We start from the raw sequence: 26636 nt of genomic DNA, 5'->3' as shown, positions 1-26636 counted from the left end.
TGTCCCCTTAGCAGAAAAACACCCCTAAAGCATAGCATTTCCACCTCCATGTTTGACGGTGGCGATGGCACCTCCAAACACAGCAAGTTAAGTTGATGCCAAAGAGCTCAATTTTGGTTTCATCTGACCTCAACACTTTCACCCAGTTCTCCTCTGAATCATTCAGATGTTCATTAGAAAACTTTTGACGGGCCTGTGACGGGGAGCAGGGGGACATTGCGGTGCTGCAGGATTTCAGGATTTTAGTCCTTCATGGCGTAGTGTGTTAAACATTGTTTTCTGGTGACTATGGTCCCAGCTGCCTTGAGAGCATTGACAAGTCTCTCCCATGTAGTTTTGGGCTGATTCTTCACCTTTCTGATGATCATTGAAACTCCACGAGGTGAGATCTTACATAGAGCCTCAGACCGAGGGAGATTGACAGTTATTTTGTGTTTCTTCCATTTGCGAATAATGGCACCAACTGTTGTCACCCTCTCACCAAGCTGCTTGGTGATGGTTTTGTAGCCCATTCCAGCCTTGTGTAGGTCTACAATCTTGTCCCTGACAACCTTGGATAGCTCTTTGGTCTTGGCCATGGTGGAGAGATTGGAATCTGATTGATTAATTGCTTCCTTGGACAGGTATCTTTTATACAGGTAACAAACTGAAATTAGGAGCACTCCCTTTAAGAGAGTATTCCTAATCTCAGCTTGTTACCTGTATAGAAGACACCTGGGAGCCAGAAATCTTGCTGATTGATAGGGGAAATGAAATGCTTTTTTTCTGGATTTTTTTGTTGTTATTCTGTCTCTCACCGGTAAGGCTCGGTTCACATATATGCGATGCGGGAAGGCTGCGAATTCGCAGCGTGTTCCTGCATCGCACACGCACCCCCGGCAGTTCACACTGCCATATGCGATACGCTGGGGGTGTCAATGTAATCTTAACGACACCCCCAGTTTGATCGCATATCGCAGTGCGATCGCGCAGTTCGCACAGGATCGGATCGCACAAGTGTGAACCGCTGTGCGATCCGATCCGATCCTGATGCGGCTGCAAAAATGCCTCCTGTGCGTGTTTGCTGCGGGAGCGATGCGAATTTAGCCATACAGTTTGTATGGCTAAACTCGCACCGCACAGCTGATCGCATGTAATGTCGGAGCAGTGCGCTCCGACATTACATGCGAACCCCGCACACGCACAAGTGTGAACCGGGGCTAAAATAAACCTACCATTAAAATTATAGACTGATTATTTCTTTGTCAGTGGGCAAACTTACAAAATCAGCAGGGGATCAAATACTTTTTTCCCTAACTGTAGACTTGCCAGGCTTCACAAGTTTAATGCACAATTGCAGCAAGTCTGCATTGCATGACCCCAGATCAACTTTCTGTTCAAACATTCTGCAAGTCTGCTGCAAATTCTAGTTCAATTATGTTTTGCAATAGTCATCCCACCACAGGGGTTACTGTGGCTGAATTCGGAAAAGTGTGAACTTGAACTTCAAGTGCTCTGCAAGTGTACAACTTGTCAGTCAAAATGTGCAGTTAAGCCCCGTACACACGCACAGATTGTTGGACGACCGATCGGCCGTCTTTTGTCCAGTGTTGTTTGTTGGTTGAAATGTGCTCTAGACTTGCACTGGACTTTTGTTGGCCAACAAAAAACAACTTCAGAAGTGATGTCATGTGATGGTTGACTTTCCGTGTGTTTTTTCTTCTCTGAGCATGCCCAGTCTTGCTCATCTGATTTTTGTCTGCCGAAATCTGTACTGACTGAGGAACAATCGGCCGTTCTGTTTTTGGCCAACAAAAATTTTATAGCATGAACACCAGATTTTTTTCGGCCGAAAAGTCGCAGTTCGTTGTCGGAAGCATCATACTAACAAGCCTACAATCGGCCGATCGGACGTTGGCCGACAATTTACGGCCAACAATCTGTGCGTGTGTACGAAGGCTTAAGTTAACAAGACTTACAATTCAACACTGCCAAAAATTTGTGGCAAGATATCCTTGCTATCTGGGTTGTGATCTGCACAAGGATTTATGTAGATTTAGCCTCTCTTAGCCACATCTAAATTCTGGAGGTAGATGCAGAACAAAGATGGTTCTAGCCTTCGAGGAAGAAAATCAGATGAAGGCATTGTCTGGAGAGCACATACAAGTTAGTGGCACACTTACACATTACTTGCATGCATAGTTGCATACTTGCACATACACTTACATGCATACAGTTAACTTGGAACTAGAACCCAATCGTTTAATGCAAGCAAGATTCAGGTTTCCTTGCTGGCTAGGGAAAGGTAGCCACCATAGTAAAGGTTTTCACAGAACTAAGGCCAGCCCTAAGTCCATGTATCAGACCACAGTAAATATAGAGGGAAACCGATCCACAGAATCACCAAAGAAAACTGCAGTCTTGATTTATTGTTACCAAATTCTGGTACCTCTGCCTTCCCACAGATTCTCCCGGTTGATCTTTTGGTGATCAGCTCAACAGAAAAAAAAAAAGCATAAAACAAATACTTAGCTACATACCATGAGCAACAAGGTCAACAGATAAAGTAAATAAAAAATAAATTACCGCCTACAAAATTTCCACTTGACAGCCGTCCAACTCTACTTGCAGTCACTATCTTAAATGGTAATGGAAAAAGCCTGCCAAAATGCAAACATAGGGAGATTGTAGCCACTTGTCCATAAATTTGTCACCGACAAACTCCAGCATCAACTGTCCTTTGGTGGAAATATTAGTAATGGGCTGCTAAGGGACACTGCATCCATTTTCCAAATAAGTATTGAGAAAAGAAAACAATACAACTTATCTAGTAAATAATCAAGTAATAATAATAATATCATAATAAAACACAAATTAAATTATTATTGCTCCCAAACACATTTCATGCTAATGTCTCATATAGTTACTGATACCCATCCAAGACCTATTAGCCATTTGTGTCACACATTATTATGTTTCTAATGTTACACATTATGTTGCCTGTGGCTATTTGTGAACTATTTGTGAGCATGCATTTGGCACCTGCTTTTATTTAATACATTTTATATTGGGTAATGCACTAGGCCTTTGCATTCTCTTATCTTTGTTTTGTTCTTTATTATCAAGATTCCCCTATCTGAAGAGTTCAGCACTGGTGAAGCATGCGGGCTGGAGACAGGAATGGACATTGGGATGTCCCCATATTTAGGCTTCTCTTGTTCTCAGTAACATTGTGTCATTTTTTTATACATATTACCAAAAGTATTGGGACGCCTTCCTTTTCGAGTAAGGACTGGAGAGTTCTTCCTTTACTTCATGTCCCCAGAGACACAATAGACAGTGGGAGGACATTTCCACAGAATGAAAGGAATAATTCTCATAGATACACTTGTAGCACTGCCCCCACAGGGACTGCTGGATATTGGCTCCCCTGGTTACCAACACATGGCTATAATAAGATACAGTTCCTGAATCCCTCTTTGCTCCTGTTGGCTCTTCACCAAAATAAAATTGTTTAGGGGTATTGGTTTTTTGTTGTTTATTTTGTAATTGGGATAGGAGAAGGGAATAGTGGGATACTCCAACTGAACTATTCACATGGATGAGGACTTCTATCTTTAGTACTTTTTTAGTTATCAGGAACAGCCAGGCTGTTAATCCACACTGCCACAAGTATAGATGGAGTTAGGTCTCTTGCTCTCTTTACTCTCTGACAAGATGACTTGGTGATTGATAGCTTATCTTCAGGACACTCTCACTAGCATCCCCTTTCAGCTGACACCCGTCCACTGACTATCCTAGGAGAAGGGGTGGACCCCCTCAGGTCAGGCCCCTTGACACAAGTTTCTGTACTCACTGTACTGCAGAGACAGATACTCTAGTGTCTCCCCTCTCAATCAGCTTCCCTGCACCTCTGGGTTTAGCTTCTCTCTGCTACTCTTCCGGCCCTCAGGACGACCCCCCCTGAGGCCGCATAGCACCTCCACAGAGGAAGAGGTAGCACTCCCTCCGTTACTCCGCTCCCCAACGAAATACCACCAGCACATGTGCTCCTGGCTTTTATACAGTATTGAAAACATGCACCGAGGCAACTTTCCCTCTGCCAACCATCAGGACTGTATCAAAAGCCCATGCACCCATTTCTGAGGTTTCCTCCCACTGTCCAACATGCCTCCCTATTGGACCAGTGTCAAACACTCTAGATAGAATGAGTTGCACTCTGAGAACATTGAGCAGACCCCACTAACAGATCCTTCTCTCTGGTAGGCAGAGAACAATATAGATTTACCTGCAGCCCCTCTGGTAAGCAGACAGAGCTCAAAACTATATTTTCTCACTAGCACCTACCTAGGAGGGTGCTACACACTATATTGCCAAAAGTATTGGGACACCCGCCTTTACACGCACATTAACTTTAATGGCATCCCAGTTTTAGTCAATATTGAGTTGGCCCACCCTTTGCAGCTTTAACAGCTTCAACTCTTCTGTCCACAAGGTTCAGGAGTGTGTCTAGGGGAATGTTTGACCATTCTTCCAGAAGCGTATTTGTGAGGTCAGGCACTGATGTTGGACAAAAAGGCCTGGCTCACAGTCTCTGCTCTAATTCATCCCAAATGTGTTCTATCAGGTTGACGTCAGGATTCTGTGCAGGTCGGTCAAGTTTCTCCATCCCAGACTCGCTCACCCATGTCTTAAAGGTCAAACATTCCCATAGACACACTCCTAAACCTTGTGGACAGCCTTCCCAGAAGAGTTGAAGCTGTTATAGCTGCAAAGGGTGGGCCAACTCAATATTGAACCCTACAAACTGGGATGATGCCATTAAAGTTCATGTGCATGTAGTCAGGCATCCCAATACTTTTGGTAATATAGAGCAGTGATTGCAAACCTTGGCACCCCAGATATTTTGGAACAACAATTCCCATGATGCTCGACTACACTGCAGAGTGCAGGAGAATCATGGGAAATGTAGTTCCAAAACATCTGGGGGTGCCAAGGTTCACCATCACTCATATAGTGTATGTTAATATTTCATAAAAAATGTTGGTTGTACAGTATATTTTGATCCAAATAGAAAACAGGTCTTGGATAGTGATCTCTTGGGGCATTAATAATGACATTTGAGAGCAATATAATTTTAATCATGTTTTATTGTGATATTATTAAAATTACTTGATTTTATAATATATAAGTTGTATTGCTGGCTACCTCAAAAGCCTGCTTTGTTCTCTGTCTCAATACTTTAAGAAACTTAACACATACATGTTGATTTCTTGATCTGAGCACATGATGTGCTTGCTGAAAAATTACCTTCCACTGCAGTAAGTCTAAGACTATAAATGTGGCATAATTTAATCAGTTTTATGAATATAAACAAACTTTTGTATGGCGTGGGTAATTTTATTTGCATTAATCAAGACCCTTTTCTTTTCAGCTGTTGCCCAGTTCCATGGCTGACGCTTCTCATAGTTGGTGGAAGCTAACGTTTCTCCGAAAGAAGAAGTCCACTCCAAAGACCGTGTATGAATCAGTCATAGAGCATGCTGGCACGGACAAAGGCCCAGAGGAGAATACAGAAGACAGCAACTACACAGCGCGCCTGGAGAAAATAGTAGATAAAAACACAAAGGGCAAACATGTCAAGGTGTCCAACTCTGGACGCTTTAAGGAACGGAAAAAAGTTCGGCCTTCGCTCAATGAGACCCCTGGACTGTGTCCTGAACCACCACAAGGACAATGAAGCTGCGACACTGCTGAATCTTGGACAACATTCCATGAAAAACACTAGGGCAGCAGTGTACAATGGCCCTTCCAATGGTTTTCTGGTCATTTTCTACTATGTATCCCTATGGAATGCATAATGCCTCCAGCCTAAGCATTGCCACTGTTTCTGTTATGAAGGCTTTAAGGGGCAAAGAACCACTTGGCTCTATCCTATGTTTACAGACACATACAAGCGTAAGGTTCTTGACCTTACCAACCATGTGTAAACAACCACTTACATACTTGGACATGTACTTCTCTGGGTGGTATTTTTCTAACAGGTGCTTTGGATCCACCAATAAAAGGCACAATAAAATCTCAGGAAGTGAAGTGACACGTGTCTGTATTAGAACATGCCACAGATACATGCTTTAAAATTGCACATTGTGTGTAACATGTGTCCTTTAAAGATTTATTTTTATACAGGTACTAGCTTAATTCACTGTAAATTTATCTATAAAGAATTGGCACGTATAGTAACATATTCTGCATAAATAATTGGTAAATATTCTGTATATGCTGTATACAACCAGTGCAATGTATACATTATTAGATTCAAAACATTCTAAATTGAGAAGTATACAGTAAAATCTGCTGTTCGGCCTAAATCTAATAACATGCTTACAACATTCTAATTTCAACACAATAAATGTATATATGTGTTTTTTAACACAATTTTGTGCCAGATGGCAAATGTGTTCACGAGTTCTTGTTTCTTCAGTAATGTTTAGTTCTTCTTTACTCAGCCATCAGTTTTATTAGTTACGGATACTAATTCAGGTGTACAGTAATTCAGACTCCAAACTGTAAGAGATCTGCAACTTCTTAGTCTGAAAATATCTATGAAAATAATGGTCTCCAAACTACATCCCGAGGGCTACATCTGACCTACTGCAAGATTTTACCCAGCACGCAGCAATTCTGATGTGATGGGGCTCTTTTGAGGGGACGTGGGGGGCTTCAACTGTGCATCTGAGGGGGGGCTCTAATTTGATGAACAAGTTTGTGATATGAAAGGGGGGAACTGATTTTTTTGGCCTTCAAAAATATACAATGTGGTCTTCCTATTGAAAAAAAAATGGCAGCCCCTGTTCTAAAAGATGGATTGTGGGCTTGTGTTTTGAGTGAAATGACGGTCAGAAGCACCCATTTCACTCTTCATTTGCCTGCTCAATGAGTATATTGGGTTCTATTGGGATGCAGAATCACAAAATGCACACTTTACATCAGAGTAGTTGCAACCAAGCCCCCAGTGCCACCTTGAGCATGGGGAATGGTGGAAGATGCTAGCAAAGGTCAACACCATCCATGGAAGGATGCAAAAAAAAAAATCCTAAACATGAACTCTAGGCAGCGCTAAATAAATGTCTAAACCAAATTTACTGTACAGGCATACCCCACTTTTAAGTACACAATGGGACCAGAGCATGGATGTAAAACGAAAATGTACTTAAAGTGAAGCAATATTGGCCCCATAAAAGATGATAAAGGAAAAATGGCCACTGAGGACAGAGAAAAGGCGGAAGTGTTAAATAATTTCTTTTCTTCAGTCTTCACAAAGGAATCGGGGGGCTACACGAAACCCGCTTGTAAGGCCGAACTAAATAATACACCTCAGGAAGTGCCGCCATGGCTAACAGAGGATAGACTTAGAGCTAAACTAGAGAAACTTAACATAAATAAATCCCCGGGACCGGATGGCTTGCACCCGAGGGTTCTTAATGAGCTCAGCCAGGTGATTGCCAGACCATTATTCTTGATCTTTAAGGATAGTTTACAGACGGGTATGGTGCCAGCTGATTGGAAAAAAGCCAACGTGGTACCAATATTTAAAAAGGGGCCGAGATATATCCCGGGTAACTATAGGCCGGTCAGCCTAACATCAGTAGTCTGCAAAATTTTGGAGGGGATGATAAGGGACCACATACAAGACTTTAGTAATGAAAATGGTATTATAAGTAGAAATCAGCATGGATTCATGAAAAATCGTTCGTGCCAAACCAATCTGTTAACCTTCTACGATGAAGTGAGCTGCCACCTAGATAAAGGTAAGCCTGTGGATGTGGTGTATCTGGACTTCGCAAAGGCCTTTGACACCGTTCCTCACAAACGCTTACTGTACAAACTAAGGAAGGTAGGTATGGATCATAAGGTGAGTACCTGGATAGAGACCTGGCTCCAGGGGAGAGTCCAGAGGGTGGTGATTAATGGGGAGTACTCGGATTGGGCGGGTGTGGAAAGTGGGGTCCCCCAGGGTTCTGTCCTGGGACCAATCCTGTTTAATTTATTCATAAATGATCTAGAGGAGGGGATATCTAGTACAATCTCAGTATTTGCAGATGATACTAAATTAGGCATGCCAATATCTTCTATGCAGGATGTGGAAATCTTGCAAGCAGACCTGAACAAAATAACGGGGTGGGCAACCACATGGCAGATGAGGTTTAATGTAGAAAAATGTAAAGTAATGCACTTGGGTGCCAGAAACCAGAAAGCAAGCTATTCACTAGGGGGTGAACCTCTGGGTGAGTCTAGGATGGAAAAGGACTTGGGGGTACTGGTAGACAACAGGCTTGGCAGTGGCATGCAATGCCAAGCCGCCGCAAGCAAAGCCAACAGAATACTGGGATGTATAAAAAGGGGGATTCACTCCAGAAATAAAGAGATTATTCTCCCGCTCTACAAGACTCTGGTCCGGCCACATCTGGAGTATGCTGTCCAGTTCTGGGCACCGGTCCGCAGGAAGGATGTGCTGGAACTGGAGAAAGTCCAGAGGAGGGCAACAAAAATAATTAGGGGAATGGAGGACATCGGCTATGAGGAAAGACTACAAGCACTGAACCTATTCTCTCTGGAGAAGAGACGATTGAGGGGGGATATGATATCAATGTACAAATACTGTACTGGCGACCCTAGCATAAGGAACAAACTATTCAGAGAAAGGGAATACAATAAGACACGTGGCCACTCACTAAAACTTGAGGAAAGGCGGTTTAACCTTAAAGTGCGTAAGGGGTTCTTCACTGTAAGAGCGGTAAGGATGTGGAATTCTCTTCCACAAGCAGTCGTATCAGCGGGGAGCATAGATAGTTTCATAAAACTATTAGATGTACACCTTAAAGACCACAACATACAGGGGTACACAATGTACGGTTAAAAGCAAACACACACGCATCATGGGTTGAACTGGATGGACTTGTGTCTTTTTTCAACCTCACTAACTATGTAACTATGTAACTATGTAATACCTTTTTTCACTTCTCGATGCATGTAAATACACTAGCTCTATAGGAAATCTTGGTCAGCTTAGCTTGACATGGCACTGCTCCCAAACCATAAGTGACAAGGACACCAAACTTGGGGAGCATGTTAAAGGAACCAGGACTATGACATGGTAGATTACCTAGGCAAGCTGGCCGACCACAAAATAGGATATGTTGGAGTACTGGGTCCCCTCTCAATGCTCCCTAAGTTTGGTATCCCTGTCACCTATGGTTTGGGAGTAGTGCCATGTCAAGCTGACCAAAATTTCCCATAGACGGCAATGTTAAAAATCAGGAGTAGTGCAGTGTCCGTACTCGCGAGTGGACGTAAAGTGACTGTGAGTGGACGTAAAATGGGGTATGCCTGTATGTGAGCTTTCTTACATGCCAAAATAAATAACAGCTCTGTTAATCTGATCTTGTGACAAAACGTGACATCTATTGGAATTAAACAGTACAACCTGATTTAGGACACATCACCTTCCAGCTCTTTTGAACAATGAAGAAGTAGAACACAAAGAAAAAGTGATCATACTTCAAGGTCCTCCTTTCGGCTAGCTCTAAAGCCTCATACACGCAATGAGATTATCGGACGAATGATCGTCCATTTTCTTTTTTTTGCATGCTAGTCTCCATATTGAAAACGAATAGGTTACTAAAATACGAAAATTCTCGTACGACAGAATAAAAATTGGGAAATGATATAATGTATTTGTATTTTATTTTCTGGAGGAAAACTGTACTGATTAAATAAAAATCGTACAAGAAAACTATTCGTGTTTGTCCCTTCAGAAAATTTCATACGAAAGCTGTGTACTAACGATCAGATTATCGTAGAATCGCATCGAAAGCGGTATTTTTTGTACAATATTTTGATTGTGTGTATGGGGCTTTAGGGCTTGTTTACACTAGAAGTGCAAAAAAAAAACCTTGCAGATTTGACGTGCATAGGTGCACCTTGACATTAGTTGACATGTTTTTTTACCCTATGTTCTGTGACCTTACTTTACCTTTTTGTGGGTTGATTTTTAAAAACAGTGAGGGAAAAAAATATTTGATCTCCTGCTGATATTGTACATTTGCCTATTGAAAAAGAAATGAACACTCCTAATCTCAGCTTGTTACCTGTATAAAAGACACCTGTCCACAGAAGCAATCAATCAGATTCCAATCTCTCCACCATGGCCAAGACCAAAGAGCTGTCCAAGGATGTCAGGGACAGGATTGTAGACCTGCACAAGGCTGGAATGGGATACAAGACCATCGCCAAGCAGCTTGGTGAGAGGCTGACAATAGTTGGTGTGATTATTCGCAAATGGAAGACACACAAAAAAAAAAAAACTGTCAGTCTCCCTTGGGGGCTCCATGCAAGATGATGATAATGATAATGAGAATGGTGATTGAATCAGCCCAGAACCACACAGGGGAATCTGGTCAATGATCTCAAGGCAGCTGGGACCATGGTCATCAAGAAAACAATTGGTAAGACACTACGCCACGAAGGAATGAAATCCTGCAGCGCGTGCAAGGTCCCCCTGCTCATAAAAAGCACATGAACAGGCCCATCAAAGGTTTGCTAATGAACATCTGAACGATTCGAGGAGAACTGGGTGAAAGTGTTGTGGGCAGATAAGACCAAAATCAAGCTCTTTGGCATCAACTAAACTCACCCTGTTTGGAGGAGGAGAAATGCTGACTATGACCCCAAGAACACCAACCTGACCATCAAACATGGAAGTGGAAACATTATGCTTTGAGGGTGTTTTTTTGAAGGACAACTTCACTGCATCAAAGCGACGATCTTGGGTGAGAACCTCCTTCACTTGTAAATGACATGACAATGACCCAAAACACATGGCCAAGAAGAAGCACATTAAGATCCTGGAGTGGCCTAGCCAGTCTCCAGGCCTTAATTCCATAGAAAATATGTGGAGGGAGCTGAAGATTCGAGTTACCAAACATCAGCCTCAAACCATAATGACTTGGAAAGATCTGCACAGAGGAGTGGGACAAAATCCCTCCTGAGATGTGTGCAAACCTGGTGGTCAACTACAAGAAACGTCCGACCTCTGTAATTGCCAACAAGGGTTTTGCCACCAAGTACTACATCATGTTTTAGGAAGGGGTCAAACACTTATTTCACTCATTAAAATGCAAATCAATTTATAATTTTTTAAAAATGTGTTTTTCTAGATTTATTTGTGGTTATTCTGTCTCTCACTGTTAAAATAAACCTACCATTACAATTATACACTGATCATTTCTTTGTTAGTGGGCAAACTTACAAAATCAGCAGGGGATCAAATATTTTATTCTCTCACTGTACATGGTTTACATAATTTTATGTGTTGCATTAAAATGCACATATGCTGATATTTCCAATCAGCTCTGCACACGACACCAGTAATTTGGTGTTAACAGGGGACATATAAAACAATTGTTTTCTGTGTGCCCTTGTGGAGGCCAGTGCTTTTGTGTAGAAAAACATAGGTCTCTGCACATAGTGAGAACTAACTTTTAAAATTCTGTAGCGCACCATAGCCTTATTGGCTTTTCAATACACGTTTTTGATGTCTATGAAACCAAAAACAGTCCCTGGTCGGCCCTTTCCATAAAACTCACAGATTTGAACGTGACCCATAGAAAAAAAAAATATGTTAAATGGACCGTAGTGTGTTTCTGCAAAATGGAAAACGCACAAAAAATGCATAGTTTTAAACCAGGCCTTAAAAGTTTTGCTAGAATTGTTTCTTTCTACCCCATCACTCGTTTAGGTGTCGAGAACCAATTACAGCCAATGGGGTCACAGGGTGGAGGCGCCAGATTTGGGGCATTTTGGCACTTCTGTTTCTAAGGAAACTCAATTATTGCTTGGTCAAGGCAGCATACAGCCTCTTCTGGGGCTAATGACCAATTATTTTTACTTTAAACAAAATTGAGAGAGCCTAGGGGGTCTTTTTAAAACAATCTTCCACTTATCTTTAAAGTCACACTATCATGAGAGAATCAAGAAAGGCTGCTATTGCAAGCCGTTTTATGAAAATGATAGATGCCAAGCTGTGTATGTTTCACTCACAGTTCAAAAACAAGCATGCTGCAAATAAGTTGACCATACTTCTTCTATGGAGCAACGTAGTGCAGTCCGTTGTGCACTCCAGTGACACCTTTTTCAGCCGACAGTGGGCTAAAGCCTACTGTTGGCTGACGTCACTCAGCTGGTCCAGGCTTGGGAAAAATCCAGATCCTATGGTCGAGATCCATTCAGAAGTTGTTATATAGAAAAATATACCGCGCCAACACTTAATATCCAGCAGCCAGCAAAAACAAACGAAAATTTGCAGAGAACATTAAATATATAATGCAGCGCTAGTAATAAATTAGATAAACAGTTAAACAGTATAAAGTGCAAATCATGTATCTGTACCTGCAGGAAAAGATGCAAATATCTTATGTGCAAAATTATGCAAAAATGTGCAAACTCACATAAGTGAAATACAAAATTGTATACACTTTACAAGAACTGAAAGTGCAAATATATGTGCAAAGTTAGGCAAATACAGTGCATGTGTATGTATATGTATAAAAACACATACACTTAATAAAAAAATTGTGCAAATATATGTGCAAAAAATAAACAAAGAATAATTATCATTAAAAACGTATGCAATTGAGAAAAAATAGTCCATCGTAAAAGTAATTTGTGATACATCCACCACAAAGTGCAAGGTGCAGATAAGTCCTCTTTAAATTATCCTAGGTATGTAACCACCACCGATGATACAGGTAGATCAAAGGCTTACCAGATAATGTGGACCCAACAAAGCATATACTCTTTGGGTCATTTGACCTTACGAGTGAAATAGATAATCCTTAGGGCAGATTTCACAAATTCTGAATAAGAAAGTACTCTCAATACAGACTCATCCTACACAGATCAAGGGGAAGTTAATCTTTGATGACCACAGCAGGAAATTCTTTCCACGAGATACCCAAGGAAACAAAAAACTCACATAGTGTGTACCCTTAAAAGACCCTACTGGGTCTACTGCAAATGCTGAGGATATTTTTATGTACAAGCGCTTTCTTCATCAGATTCCTGTGTGTTTTTCCTTTAATATTAAATGACTTTTAAGGCTACACACTATGTGAGTTTTTTTGTTTCCTTGGGTATCTCGTGGAAAGAATTTCCTGCTGTGGTCATCAAAGATTAACTTCCCCTTGATCCGTGAAGGAGGAGTCTGTATTGAGAGTACTTTCTTATTCAGAATTTGTGACATCTGCCATAAGGATTATCTATTTCACTCGTAAGGTCGAATGACCCAAAGAGTGTATGCTTTGTTGGGTCCACATTATCTGGTAAACATTTGATCTACCTGTATCATCGGTGGTGGTTACATACCTAGAATCATTTAAAGAGGACTTATCTGCACCTTGCACTTTGTGGTGGATGTATCACAAATTACTTTTATGATGGAATATTTTTTCTCAATTGCATAAGTTTTTGATAATGCACAGGCACTTTATATATAATTATTCTTTGTTTATTCTTTGCACATATATTTGCACAATTTTTTAAGTGTACTGTATGTGTTTTCATACATAGACATACACATGCACTGTATTTGCCTTAAGCCCCGTACATACGTACCGATTGTCGGGCGTAAATATTCGACCGACGACCGATCGGCCGATCGTAGGCTTGTTAGTATGATGCTTCCGACAGCCGACAGCGCATTTTCGGCCGAACAGAATCTGTCATGCAGGCATTAAAATTTTTGTTGGCCAACACCAGAACGGCCGATTGTTCGCCAGTCAGTACAGATTTCGGCCGACAGACAGCAGATTTGCAAGACTGGGCATGCTCAGAAAAGAAAAAACACAGGGAAAGTTAACCATCACATGACATCACTTCTGCAGTCGGCTGTTGTTGGCCGACAAAATTCGTGTGCAGTCTTTTGCAGTTTTCAACAGACACGACAGCCCTGGACAAAAGACGGCCGATCGTTCGGCCGACGATCAGTATGTGTGTACGGGGCTTAACTTTGCACATATATTTGCACTTTCAGTTCTTGTAAAGTGCATACAATTTTGTATTTCACTTATGCGAGTTTGTACATATTTGCATAATTTTGCACATAAGATATTTGCACCTTTTTGTGCAGGTACGGATACATGATTTGCACTTTATACTGTTTATCTAATTTATTACTAGCGCTGCATTATATATTTAATGAGATCCATTCAGAAGCCTGGACCGGCAACTGGCTCAGCCTCTCAGCGATTCGCTGAGAGCCTGAGCCAATCCCTCCCGCCCTCTCCACAGCCCAGTGCTCCAGTGAGCACTAGAGGGGAGAGCAGAGAGCCGCTGACTGACAGTCACAGCTCTCTGCTTAGAGCAGAGGGGTAGAACTGAGCAATCAGAAGTGTTTGATAACTCAAGTTCTCCCTGCAGCACCAGCTGGGGACAGATGCAGCATGCTGCATCTACCTACAGTATTTCACAAAAGTGAGTACACCCCTCACATTTTTGTAAATATTTTATTATATCTTTTCCTGTGACAACACTGAAGAAATGACACTTTGCTACAATGTAAAGTAGTGAGTGTACAGCTTGTATAACAGTGTACATTTTCTGTCCCCTCGAAATAACTCAACATGCAGTCATTAATGTCTAAACCGCTGGCAACAAAAGTGAGTACACCCCTTAGTCAATATGTCCAAATTGGGCCCAAAGTGTCAATATTTTGTGTGGCCACAATTATTTTCCAGCACTGCCTTAACACTGTTGGGCATGGAGTTTACCAGAGCGTCACAGGTTGCCACTGGAGTCCTCTTCCACTCTTTCATGACGAAATCATGGAGCTGGGGGATGTTAGAGACCTTGCGCTCCTCCAACTTCTGTTTGAGGATGCCCCACAGATGCTTAATAGGGTTTAGGTCTGGAGACATGCTTGGCCATTCCATCACCTTTACAGCATCTTTAGTAAAGCAGTGGTCATCTTGGAGGTGTGTTTGGGGTCGTTATTATGTTGGAATACTGCCCTGTGGCCCAGTCTTTGAAGGGAGGGGGATCATGCTCTTCTTCAGTATGTTACAATACATGTTGGCATTCATGGTTCCCTCAATGAAATGTAGCTCCCCAGTGCCGGCAGCACTCATGCAGCCTGAGACCATGACATTCCCACCACCATGCTTGACTGTTGGCAAGACACACTTGTCTTTGTACTCCTCACCTGGTTGCCGCCACACACGCTTGACACCATCTGAACCAAATAAGTTTATCTTGGTCTCATCAGACCACAGGACATGGTTCCAGTAATCCATGTCCTTAGTCTGCTTGTCTTCAGCAAACTGTTTGCAGGCTTTCTTGTGCATTATCTTTAGAAAAAGCTTCCTTCTGGAAAAACAGCCATGCAGATAAATTTGATGCAGTGTGTGGTATATGGTCTGAACACTGACAGACTGACCCCCACCCCTTCAACCTCTGCAGCAATGCTGGCAGGACTCATACATCTATTTCCCAAAGACAACCTCTGGATATGATGCTGAGCACATGCACTCAACTTCTTTGGTTGACCATGGTGAGGCCTGTTCTGAGTGGAATTTGTCCTGTTAAACCACTATATGGTCTTGGCCATCGTACTGCAGCTCAGTTTCAGGGTCTTGGCAATCTTCTTATAGCCTAGGCCATCATTATGTAGAGCAACAATTCTTTTTTTAGATTCTCAGAGGGTTCTTTGCCATGAGGTGCCATGTTGAACTTCCAGTGACCAGTATGAGAGAGTGAGAGCGACAACACCAAATTTACCACACCTGCTCCCCATTTACACCTGAGATCTTGTAACACTAATAAGTCACATGACACCGGGGAGGGAAAATGACTAATTGGGCCAAGTTTGGACATTCTCACTTAGGAGTGTACTCACTTTTGTTGCCAGCAGTTTAGACATGAATGGCTGTGTGTTGAGTTATTTTGAGGGGACAGTAAATTTACACTGTTATACAAGCTGTACACTCACTACTTTACATTGTAGAAAAGTGTCATTTCTTCAGTGTTGTCACATGAAAAGGTAGAATAAAATATTTACAAAAATGTTAGGTGTGTACTCTTGTGAGATACTGTATGTGAGTAGAATTGTGTTTTTAAAAATCCGAACTTCTCTTTTTAAACGGTAAAGCGATTTGTTCCAGGAAATGGTATTGTTTCTGCACGTGAAGGCCAGATAGAAGGTATATTTTAGGCTTCTTTTTCATGGGTGACCAAGGGGTGGTAACAACAGCCAGTTGAGCTTTGTTTTTGCCTTCTCTGACTGCTGCACTGCAACTTAACATGGCTGGCAGCCATGTTGGTACACATCACTATGGCAAAAATTATACAGTCTGATGCGTTTGGAAGGGCGAAACCACTGCAGGCTGCAACCCATTTAAGTGGACGGGACTGCACTGCACTGCACCCTCTTGCAATGTAGGCAGTTGCGGCCCAGTGCTATGGGTTTCTCAGTGGTTAAAACAGGCATCCATAGAGGGTAGAAAAACAGCTGCACATGTAACAGAGGCCTTTCATACATACATGATTGCATATATTTTTATACAGTAGCATACTGTAAGGGAAAGGTAGTAATGTTGCCTACTACTCAAAGGTTCTTTTTTTTTTTAATTATGGAATTTGGTTTCTATGGGCAACAGCACAATATTAAACTGTGTTAAATTTCATTCTCACATCACTTCCTTAAAGTTGCTAGTCTGTTATCCCAGGTTTGGACATGCACAGGGGGGGGGACCTACTAAAACTGGTGCACACAGAATCTGGTGCAGAAGCACAAAGTAACCAATCAGCTTCTAACTTAAGCTTGTTCAAATAAGCTTTGACAATAAAACCTAAAAGCTGATTGGTTACTATGCACAGCAGCAACAGATTCTGAGTGCACCAGCTTTAGTACATCGCCCCCTGAGTATTCAAATATTGTTTGTTCTTTAGGTCAAAAGATTATTCACACACCCCGTGCATCCCACAATAGATAGAGTTGAGCCAGCTGCATTACTCTATAAAGATGGGATTCAAAAGAAAAGTGTATACGTCAGCTATGACTAGCAGCAAACATGGTATTACCATGTTTTCCCCACTGTATATACATTTCCAAGCAGGGTAACAGTGCTCCTTTGTCTGAACTGCATATAACCAGAACAAAGTTGAGCACAACTAAACTAGGCTGTTATACTGGTGTGAATAAGCTTGTCATTTGCACGCTTTCCACCTGACAAGGGACATAGGGGCACCTTTTAAGTGGAACATAGTTGCTGGTAAATGCCACAATCAAAATCCTTATTTTCTCAATGCAGAATCTCCTGAATTCTTGGCAATTGCAACATGCTGATACCATGTTTGCTGTAAGTCATATCTCATGTATACACTTATTTGATCCCTTGCTTAGAGCTTCTGAAGGCGCCCTGTGGGAGGGCCGAAACGCGTAAAGCAGGGGACCACAAGTGACGTCCCATCCGTTGGTTGGAATGCACGCCATGGCAAGCATTTTCTTTTATCTTGTAAGTGTATTCACTTATATATATTTTTAAATAAACTAAAACGATGTTACGCTATGGATGAGTTCCTTTTATACCTATAAATACAATTTTATGAGTATCCACTATGGAGGGAGAAGGAATGTCATCATAACTGCTCTCGGCATTGGTAAAGGCATCACATCCTGTTCCTATCCCATTGCTGAGCCCTGGTACGCGAGGAGAAGAAGTATTATTTTTCCAAACACTCTTTTTGCTGAGATAAGTACTACACGCTGGTTTACATCAGACTGTCGCTGACTTTAACCACTTGCCGACCGCCGCACAACTATATACTGCGGCGGTCAGCCCCTCCTGGGCAAAGTGATGGACCGGTACGTAACTCCCGCCCCCGCTCGTTCCCTGACATCCCCGCGCGAGTGACCGGCGGCTCCGATGTCCGCCGGCCACTCGCAATCTCCCACTGGAGAGGGAGAAAGGCAGGATGTAAACACAGCCGTCTGTCATTCTCCCTGGTGTAAGTGCAGAGACTAAACGATCCTGCTATGTAGGATCGTATGACTCTGTGGTTACATCACTAGCCACGCACCCCCACAGTTAGAATCACGCCCCTAGGGATACATTTAACCCACTGATTACCAATAAAGTTAACCCTTCCCTGCCAGTGTAATTTTTACAGTAACAGTGCATATGTATAGCACTGATTACTGTAGTAATGTCACTGGTACCCCCAAAAGTGTCAAAAATGTCAGTCAGGGGTCCGATCTGTCCGCCGCAATGTCGCAGTCCCGCAAAAAAAAAAAATAATCGCGGATCGCCGCCATTACTAGTTAAAACAAAAAACAATAAAAATGACATAAATCTTTCCCGTAGTTAGTAAACGCAATAACTTTTGCGCAAACCAATCAAAATACGCTTATTGTGATTTTTTTTAACAAAAAAATGTAGCAGAAAACAAATTGGCCTAAAATGTTAAAAAATTTTGATTTTTACATTTTTTTGGGCGGAATTTCATATAAAAAAAATGTGAAAAATATTGTTATTTTTTCAAAATTGTCGCTTTTTTGTTTATAGCGCAAAAAGTAAATCGCACAGGTGATCAAATACCACCAAAAGAAAGCTCTGTTTGTGGGAAAAAAAGGACGTCAATTTCATTTAGGTACGGCGTCGCACGACTGCGCAATTGTCCGGTAAAGTCCCGCAGTGGCGAATTGCAAAATAGGCCCTGGTCTTTGAGCAGCCAAATCCTCCGGGGCTTAAGTGGTTAAAAGCACTAAAGGACTTGAATTTATGCACTGCTCTTTAATGTGAATGGATTTATCATGTATTGCATGAAATATAGTTTTTGGTTATGCACATATTATATATTCAAGCAGGAAGGCTATAGAAATGGTTTTGTTGAACTGAAGTAAACAACAGGTTGATTACGGATAACCTATGAATTGAACTTTTTTAATGGAAAATAGATTACGCACTTAGAAGGTATATAGGAGTAGCGCTGATTTATTCCATTTTTCTTATACCCTTAGAAGCTTATTCACACAGAAAGTTTGGGGGTGGTAAAACCCTGCAGTTGAGTCATGGATTTACTGCCCCCCTTTAGCTGCTGAGGCAGCAGCTAAAGGTGTACACATTCCGCAGCAGGAATTAAACCCGTTGTTTGTTTTGGTGGATGCTACTGCCTGACAAACGCCACCCATTTAAGGAAATGTGGCCCCTCTGCAAGCACTATGCAACTGCATGCTTCTGCGGGGTCTAAGGGGTTAAAAAAGGTGGTGAGAAAACACCACAATGCTGCCTGCTTTAACCCCTTGTTTGCTGTACTGCACAAGGTTGCAGGGCATTTGCAGAGCAGCCTCATTCACTTGCACCCACCAACCATGACAGGGCTGCAGTGTACAACCTTGGCCACTGCAGCTAAAGGGGGTGCGGTTTGGGCAGGAGTGGTAAAAACACATCCAAACTATGAGGTATTTCCAGCCCCCAAACTGAAAATGTAAATGAACCTTTACTATTCCGAGCCCCCCATAAGGCTGCTTTCACACTGATGTGCTGTGGTTTACCTGGAGTGCATCTACGACCTTGCTGTGCTTTTCCATAGACTTCTATTATATTCTGCAGATGTGGTGTAATTTCTGAAAGCGTACCAGAACTCTTGCATTCAGAAAGTGCACCAAACCCGCAGGATATGAAAAAAGTCTTTGGCTAATCACAGAAAATTTGCAGGAAAACTGCTGGTACACTGCACTGCACCGGTGGTGTGGGTAAACTGCAGAACAGTGTGAAAAGCAGCCCTATACTATTATGCTCAGTGTATTGCATCACACTGACCTGAAGATCTCCTCTTTCCTGCTGCTGGCACCACTCTAGAGACAGCTAGCTGGGATAAGAGGTGGAGTGCAGTTGGTAGCACTCCTCATGGGACAGGAGCCAGCACTACAGAGGAGGTATTGGCTTATGGGGGTCCTGCTCTCTACTACAGCTCCAACTTTACAAGTAGTCCCTTGCATGTTTGATGCTCTGGGAAGGCGGGTCAGCAAGCCTAGACCGCGATCTGCCAGTCACCTAGCCGTGATCTACTGGTTGCTGACCCCTGATACAGACAATACCACCACCACTTTCTACATGCAGAACGTATGTTCACCTTAAGTGCAGACTAAGCTTAACTTTGAAATGATCATCAGCACAAATCATAGAAGATCAGAGCTGTCAATGATATCAAATAGCTGCACATGTACCATCTCTAGGATTTATGTGGAAGCCTGGTTGATTCTTTATTTTTTGCTAGGCCTTTGCTCTCATCTGGGGCAAACATGAACAATGCCCTTGCTTATATGCTACTTCATCTTTATTGCCTTAAAAACCTGAAAGAATCTACTAAGCATTTATTAAATCTGACATTATGATTGTATTACCTGAAGCACCCGATTATGTATTTTGCACCAATGTCGAAATATACCTGCCCACTCAAGCCTTTCCTTAACATTACTTATGTAAAGTCTCCCACACAGCCATTAATCTTAGCATGTAAACCTTAGACTGAAGAACATATTTAGCAATCATTAACCAAGCTTTGGACAGCTTTCCTGAAGCCATCAAAGCACATTAAGCTCCTACCTGAAGTGTTGAATACATATTTTTAATGGGAGCACTGGCTCTAGCTTTATTTGCCTGTTTACAACCTCTTATGGGCTAGATCAATTTTTACATGTCAGCTAAGGGCCTATTGATTAGGTAATAACCTTACCCTTAGTTATAATAAAATAATAGATGTTCCATTATTTTTTTAAGCACCAACAATGCTTATTTTTGGCAAAATTGTCTTGTAAAAGCATTACAAATTAAAAGCAATTTTTAACAATTTTAGTTTTTTCCTTTCAGGTTTTTAGGGCAATAAAGAGGAAGTGGTATATAAACAAGGGCACTGTTCATATTTTCCCCAGATGAAGGCAAAAGGACCAGAAAAAAAAAAAAAAAAAAATCAATGACAGGCAGCTGGCTGCACAGACCTTCACGTGCACTCTGTCTGCCCTTCTGATCTGTACATCCATCCTGCACAGATGTACATTTTGGGATGGGCATAGATATCCATTCAAGTTCATGCAGCGGCCGCCTAAAGGGCCGTACACACGATAGGAAAATCGGAAGTAAAATTTTGTCCGACTAACGATCTGCCGATTTTCGGATTGTTAGCATGGTGCTTTCGACAGCCGATTACAGATTTTCGTACGACAAAAACTGGATGTGCAGGCTATAAAATGTTTATTGTACGGAAACACAACGTCCGATTTTCGTTTAATTAGCACAGTTTTCATCCAAAAAAAAAATCGTAAGAGCAAGACTAGGCATGCTCAGAAACTAAAGAACACATACAAAACAATTCCGCACATGACATCACTTCTGAAATTGAATTCTGTCGTACGGGAAAATTCGTATGAAAGTAACCTCTTCACTTTCCATATGAGACTAGCATGCAACAAAAAACTAAAGAAAAATTTTCCGATAATCTGATTGTGCGTACGAGGCTTTACACGGATTTAAACCACTTGCCGTCTGCTCACTCGAGCACTACTGCGGCAAAGTGGTTGGTTATCGTCTGGCGACGTAGACCTACGTTGCCAGACACTCCCCTCTCTCGGCGGCGCGCGCGCGCGCCGCCGGAGGCTCGCTCCCGCTGTGTTCAGTCACAGCGGGAGTCGGGCCAGCGATCGTCGGGGAATCGAGTGTGGAGATCCGCCTGCTTGTGTAAACACAAGCGGGCGGATCTCCTAAGTGACAGGCAGGGTCAGATTGCAGGGTTCAGCATAACTGAACCCTGGATCTGTCCCTGTGTCACACAGTCACCTCCCCCCACACACGTTAGTAAGCACCAGGCATACATTAACCCCTCCCTCTCCAATAAAATTAACCCCTTCCCTGCCAGTGTCATTTTTACAGTAACAGTGCATATATATAGCACTGATTACTGTAGTAATGTCACTGGTACCCCCAAAAGTGTAAAAAATGTCAGTCAGGGGTCCGATCTGTCCGCCTCAATGTCGCAGTCCCGCAAAAAAAAAAAAAAAAAAAAAAAATCGCAGATCACCGCCATTACTCGTTAAAAAAAACCCACCAAAAATGACAGAAATCTTTCCCTTAGTTAGTAAACGCAATAACTTTTGCGCAAACCAATCAAAATACACTTATTGTGATTTTTTTTTACCAAACATAGGTAGCAGAAAACAAATTGGCCAAAAATTTTAAAAAATTTAGATTTTTACATTTTTTGGGGGGAATTTCATATAAAAAAAATGTGAAAAATATTGTTATTTTTTCAAAATTTACGCTCTTTTTTTGTTTATAGCGCAAAAAGTAAAAAATCGCACAGGTGATCAAATTACCACCAAAAGAAAGCTCTATTTGTGGGAAAAAAAGGATGTAAATTTCGTTTGGGTATGGCGTCGCACAACCGCGCAATTGTCAGTTAAAGTCGCACAGAGCCGAATCGCAAAAAGTGGCCTGGACGTAAGACAGCAAAATCCTCTGGTGGTAAAGTGGTTAAAAGCAATTTTTAACAGTTTTAGTTTTTTTCCTTTCAGGTTTTTAGGGCAATAAAGAGGAAGTGGTATATAAACAAGGGCACTGTTCATATTTGCCCCAGATGAAAGCAAAAGGCCCAGCAAAAAAAAAAAAAAAATCAATGACAGGCAGCTGGCTGCACAGACCTTCACGTGCACTCTGTCTGCCCTTCTGATCTGTACATCCATCCTGCACAGATATACATTTTGGGATGGGCATAGAGATCCATTCAAGTTTATGCAGCTGGCCGCCTAAAGGCCCGTACACATGATAGGAAAATTGGAAGTAAAATTTTGTCCGATGAACGATTTGCCGATTTTCAGATCGTTAGTATAGTGCTTTCGACAGCCGATTACGGATTTTCGGATGACAAAAACTGGATGTGCAGGCTATAAATTTTTTATCATACGTCAACAAAAAGTCAGATTTTCGTTTAATTAGTACAGTTTTCATCTGAAAAAAATCATAAGAGCAAAACTACGCATGTTCGGAAATGAAAGAATACATACAAAACAATTCAACACATGACATCACTTCTGAAATTGAATTCTGTCGTACGAGAATTTTCCTATGAAAGTAACCTCTTCTCTTTCCATATGAGACTAGCATGCAACAAAAAACTAAAGAAAATGTTTCCGATAATCTGATCGTGCGTACGAGGCTTTACACGGATTTTAACAGGCTGTCTACACGTGTCTACATAGAACACCTGTGCATCCAGCATGGGAGAAGATGACCCCTTCACACACGCATACAGTTTGGTACACCCTTGTAAGTGAAGCCTAATAGATCATTTTAAAAAATGCAAATGCGCTAAATTTAGCGACAAGTCTCTCATGCGTGTAGTAATGCAACTATGTGGCTGTATATAGTTCAAATGACTTATTCATGTCCCACTTATCGAATGTCAGTGTTCTTCGCTCTCTCAAAAGAAATAAAATGCCATCTTACTTACTGTGTGAGCTATTGTGCTTTAAAAATGATGTGTGCTAACATATTTAAAAACACACTTAAATTACTTTGGGTGATACTGGTCTACATTAACATACTGTAAAAAGCTGCGCAAACTGCTGGCACTAGATACTGTAAATCCTGTATAATAACAATGTGACAAATGTGCCCTTACTGCAACGTATACCTCATGCATTTTTTGAAATTGTATTCCAGTCAACCACTATACTGAGTAGATTCTGTTTATCAGATATCTACATTTGTCTGTAGGTCAATGGTACAGTCACCCCTCCTTTATTGCTGTCATATTCTGTCTCCTCCATATTTGCACAAGGTGTTCCTTGTGACTCAGCTCTAGTCACGTGAGTGACATGTTCAGTCTATCCATGCCTCTCACGTTTACTTATATGTAAAGGTAGGCTGTTATAGGCAGATATGATTTCTAGTCACCCTCTGTCCCACTGGTATGCCAACCTTGGAGATCATTGTTAGATAAGGATTGACTTCTTGAGAAATGAAACTTGTTGTCATAGGAATCTAGCAACTGGCTGCTACATGCAACAACTTCATTACCCCCCCCCCCCCCCCCCACCCCCAAAAAATATAGTTGGTAAAAAAATATAGTATATACGCCATATATGTCCTAGAGACCTCTGTACTTAAAATAATACTATAACTTCCCGTCGTTGCAACACCATTTATTAAGGTAGTCATTTATTTTACAGTTGGTAATTATCAGTTTACCCCATCATGCACATATGTACACATCACATACATGAAGAATTCCATAAAATGATTAAATAAATCAGAATAAAGGTCACATACAGTTGTTTTGGTAGGAGGACAGACAGACACGTTAATGTATGTCACTAATGTGTTCAGTTCAGAAAAAGTGTGCGTTGGAACAGTACAGAACAATACATTGGCCAATCTGGAGGTAGATAGGTATGAAAACACGGAATAAGTGAACTTGATTCTTTCCCATCCATTGAGGGACACAAGATTCTTTAACTTTCAGAAAACCCAAAACCAGTCAATTTAGGGGTGGGCAACATTACAAATCGATAAGCCCTCTGGCTGATTGAAAGAAATGAGCCATCTATGGCCAGCCGATGAATTAGCATTTCTATGGCTTGGCCTAAGTCTGCAGGCGAATCAGAAATTGAATTTGCAGGAGAGGGCTCGGGTGTAGGTTTGTGACCTCTGAGATCAGAGTCAGCAAATAACTGGGTGTCTTGGGTGATTGTCTTTTATGACTGTGGCAAAAACCTTAGCTAAAAGGAGAGATTTTCCAGGTCAACCTAGGGGAGCAAAAAAACTCAGAGAATGGGAAGGATTCTAAGAGCAGGGAATAACATGACATCTGGCTACAGACACCGGCACTGTCAGTAGGCGCACTGCAAGCATCCCTGAAGCTGGTATTGGAAGGGGTTATCCAGGGCTGACCTCCATTTTTTTGTTTTTGGTTGCCAGTGTACAATCCTCCTTTATAGGGGAAAAATAACACAAAGGTAAAGACTTAGGTGTCCCTCAATAGAGGAGAAAGTAATTGGATTTCATCTTGTGATATGCTCAGATCAGCAACTGAAAGAATCAGTTAGGTTGCAATTGGCAATTCTTCACTTCTCACAATCAAGTTTTTATATTTCAGGGCAGTAGTGCTTTGATTCTCCAAGATCACAAAACCACAATACTTCATAAGAAGTACAAGAAATTATGGAGCGAGGCGCTCATACACCCACCCACCCTCTGCAGGGTGTGTCCAAGGGCTTGTCTCAGTCTCTTCTCCACCTTTCTGCCGAAATACAATGCGATCATGCAGCCGATTGGTCTGTCCTTGCCAGAACTCAATGACAGAAGGACGGATGATGTATCCTCCCCTGTAAAATTATTGGTAAATGCTTTTAGTATGAAGAAAAAGTTTTCATGTGTTATATACACAGCAAGTGTCGTAAAAATACTCACCATTCAGGTGGCCTGGGAACCTCCTTGTCCTTGTACTCCTCCTGAAGTTCAGCATTTTTCTTACGAAGGTACTGTGAGCAAGAGTAATACCAGATGCATTATAATTGGTTGTGGACTACTGAAATTGAAACTATAATGGCTTGGGTCAGTTTTATTTCATTTGTTCTTTAAGTGTACAGGTTTTTTAACTGATGCTTTACATCTCTATTAAAAAATAAAAAAAACATTTACACAACACAACACAAAATCCTTCTAGAGCACTATGATTTTTTTTTTTTTTTTCTTAAGAGCACAGCAATACATTTTTCCTTTCAGACTGGCTCTGCCCAATTAAACCCAGGAATGGAAAAATTTGCTAAGTCAGTCTTCTAATTCTTTTATGTGTGTAATTTCAGTTTGAGATACTGAGCTCTGTATACAACTGGCTTTTTTTTTTTTTTAACAAAAGAAATTCAGAGAGAAGGAAAACAATTAAAAATGAGCCTAAGGCTCTTACCTTCTGGCTAGATATAACAGAAGATATTATTTACATACCATGCAACATTTCATATTTACCTGGCTAAAAAAATGGAATTAAACCAGCAGCTTTGAAAGTAAAAAAAAGAAAAAGAAAGCAGCTTCGACTGCAAACTCACCTCTTCTCCGAAGTTGTTCCCCACTCATCGCTCCGATATGGCACTGTCTTTTGGGGTGAATGACATATAGCTACATTCAATACACTTCCTGTGAGGCATGAACATCAAGGGCCCACCCCCCTGGGGGCACATAGCCAGGCTGCTATTGACTCACAGGAGAATGTGGGAGAGAGACACACCACATTATTTCATTCTACTACTCTCCCCAAACTTACTTTTTCTGCATTCCCCCACTGTCATTGGCTAAGAGCGCTTATCGGGAGTCGGTTGGCTGCTGGTTTTCCAGCATGCACATCTGACAGAAGCCGACGGCACATACACACAGGCCGAATGTAGTTTTTTTTAACTGGCTGAGGTCTCTTGACATTTGGCCCGCTTGTACCTGGCTTAAAGCTTGCTCTACACACGAGATGGTGAAGATTGTGAAGCCTGATGACCAATTTAACACTACTGCACTACTGTACTGCATAAACTCGGATTCTTCTTGTACCAAATTGTATTG

General features: G+C 41.6%; 2 protein-coding genes across 2 annotated transcripts in view; one reads left to right on the top strand and one right to left on the bottom strand.

The window, feature by feature from the left end:
- LOC309566640 (uncharacterized protein) overlaps window positions 1–26636 on the top strand; it is a 286877-nt gene that overhangs the window by 134830 nt on the left and 125411 nt on the right. The window lies entirely within an intron of this gene.
- Window positions 25198–26636, bottom strand: part of PNPO (pyridoxamine 5'-phosphate oxidase) — a 77927-nt gene continuing 76488 nt past the window's right edge. The window contains exons 6-7 of the mRNA XM_082271875.1: window positions 25500–25570; window positions 25198–25414 (exon numbers count right to left, since the gene is read on the bottom strand). Of these exons, the coding sequence (XP_082128001.1) occupies window positions 25249–25414; window positions 25500–25570 (237 nt within the window). The 3' untranslated portion in view covers window positions 25198–25248. The remainder of the gene's footprint in view (window positions 25415–25499; window positions 25571–26636) is intronic.

Source organism: Pelophylax lessonae (assembly GCF_965119305.1).
Source record: "Pelophylax lessonae genome assembly, chromosome: 11".
Taxonomy (NCBI): Eukaryota; Metazoa; Chordata; class Amphibia; order Anura; family Ranidae; genus Pelophylax; species Pelophylax lessonae.
The sequence above is the reverse complement of the archived record's forward strand: the minus strand, read 5'-3'. Positions and strand labels throughout refer to the sequence as shown.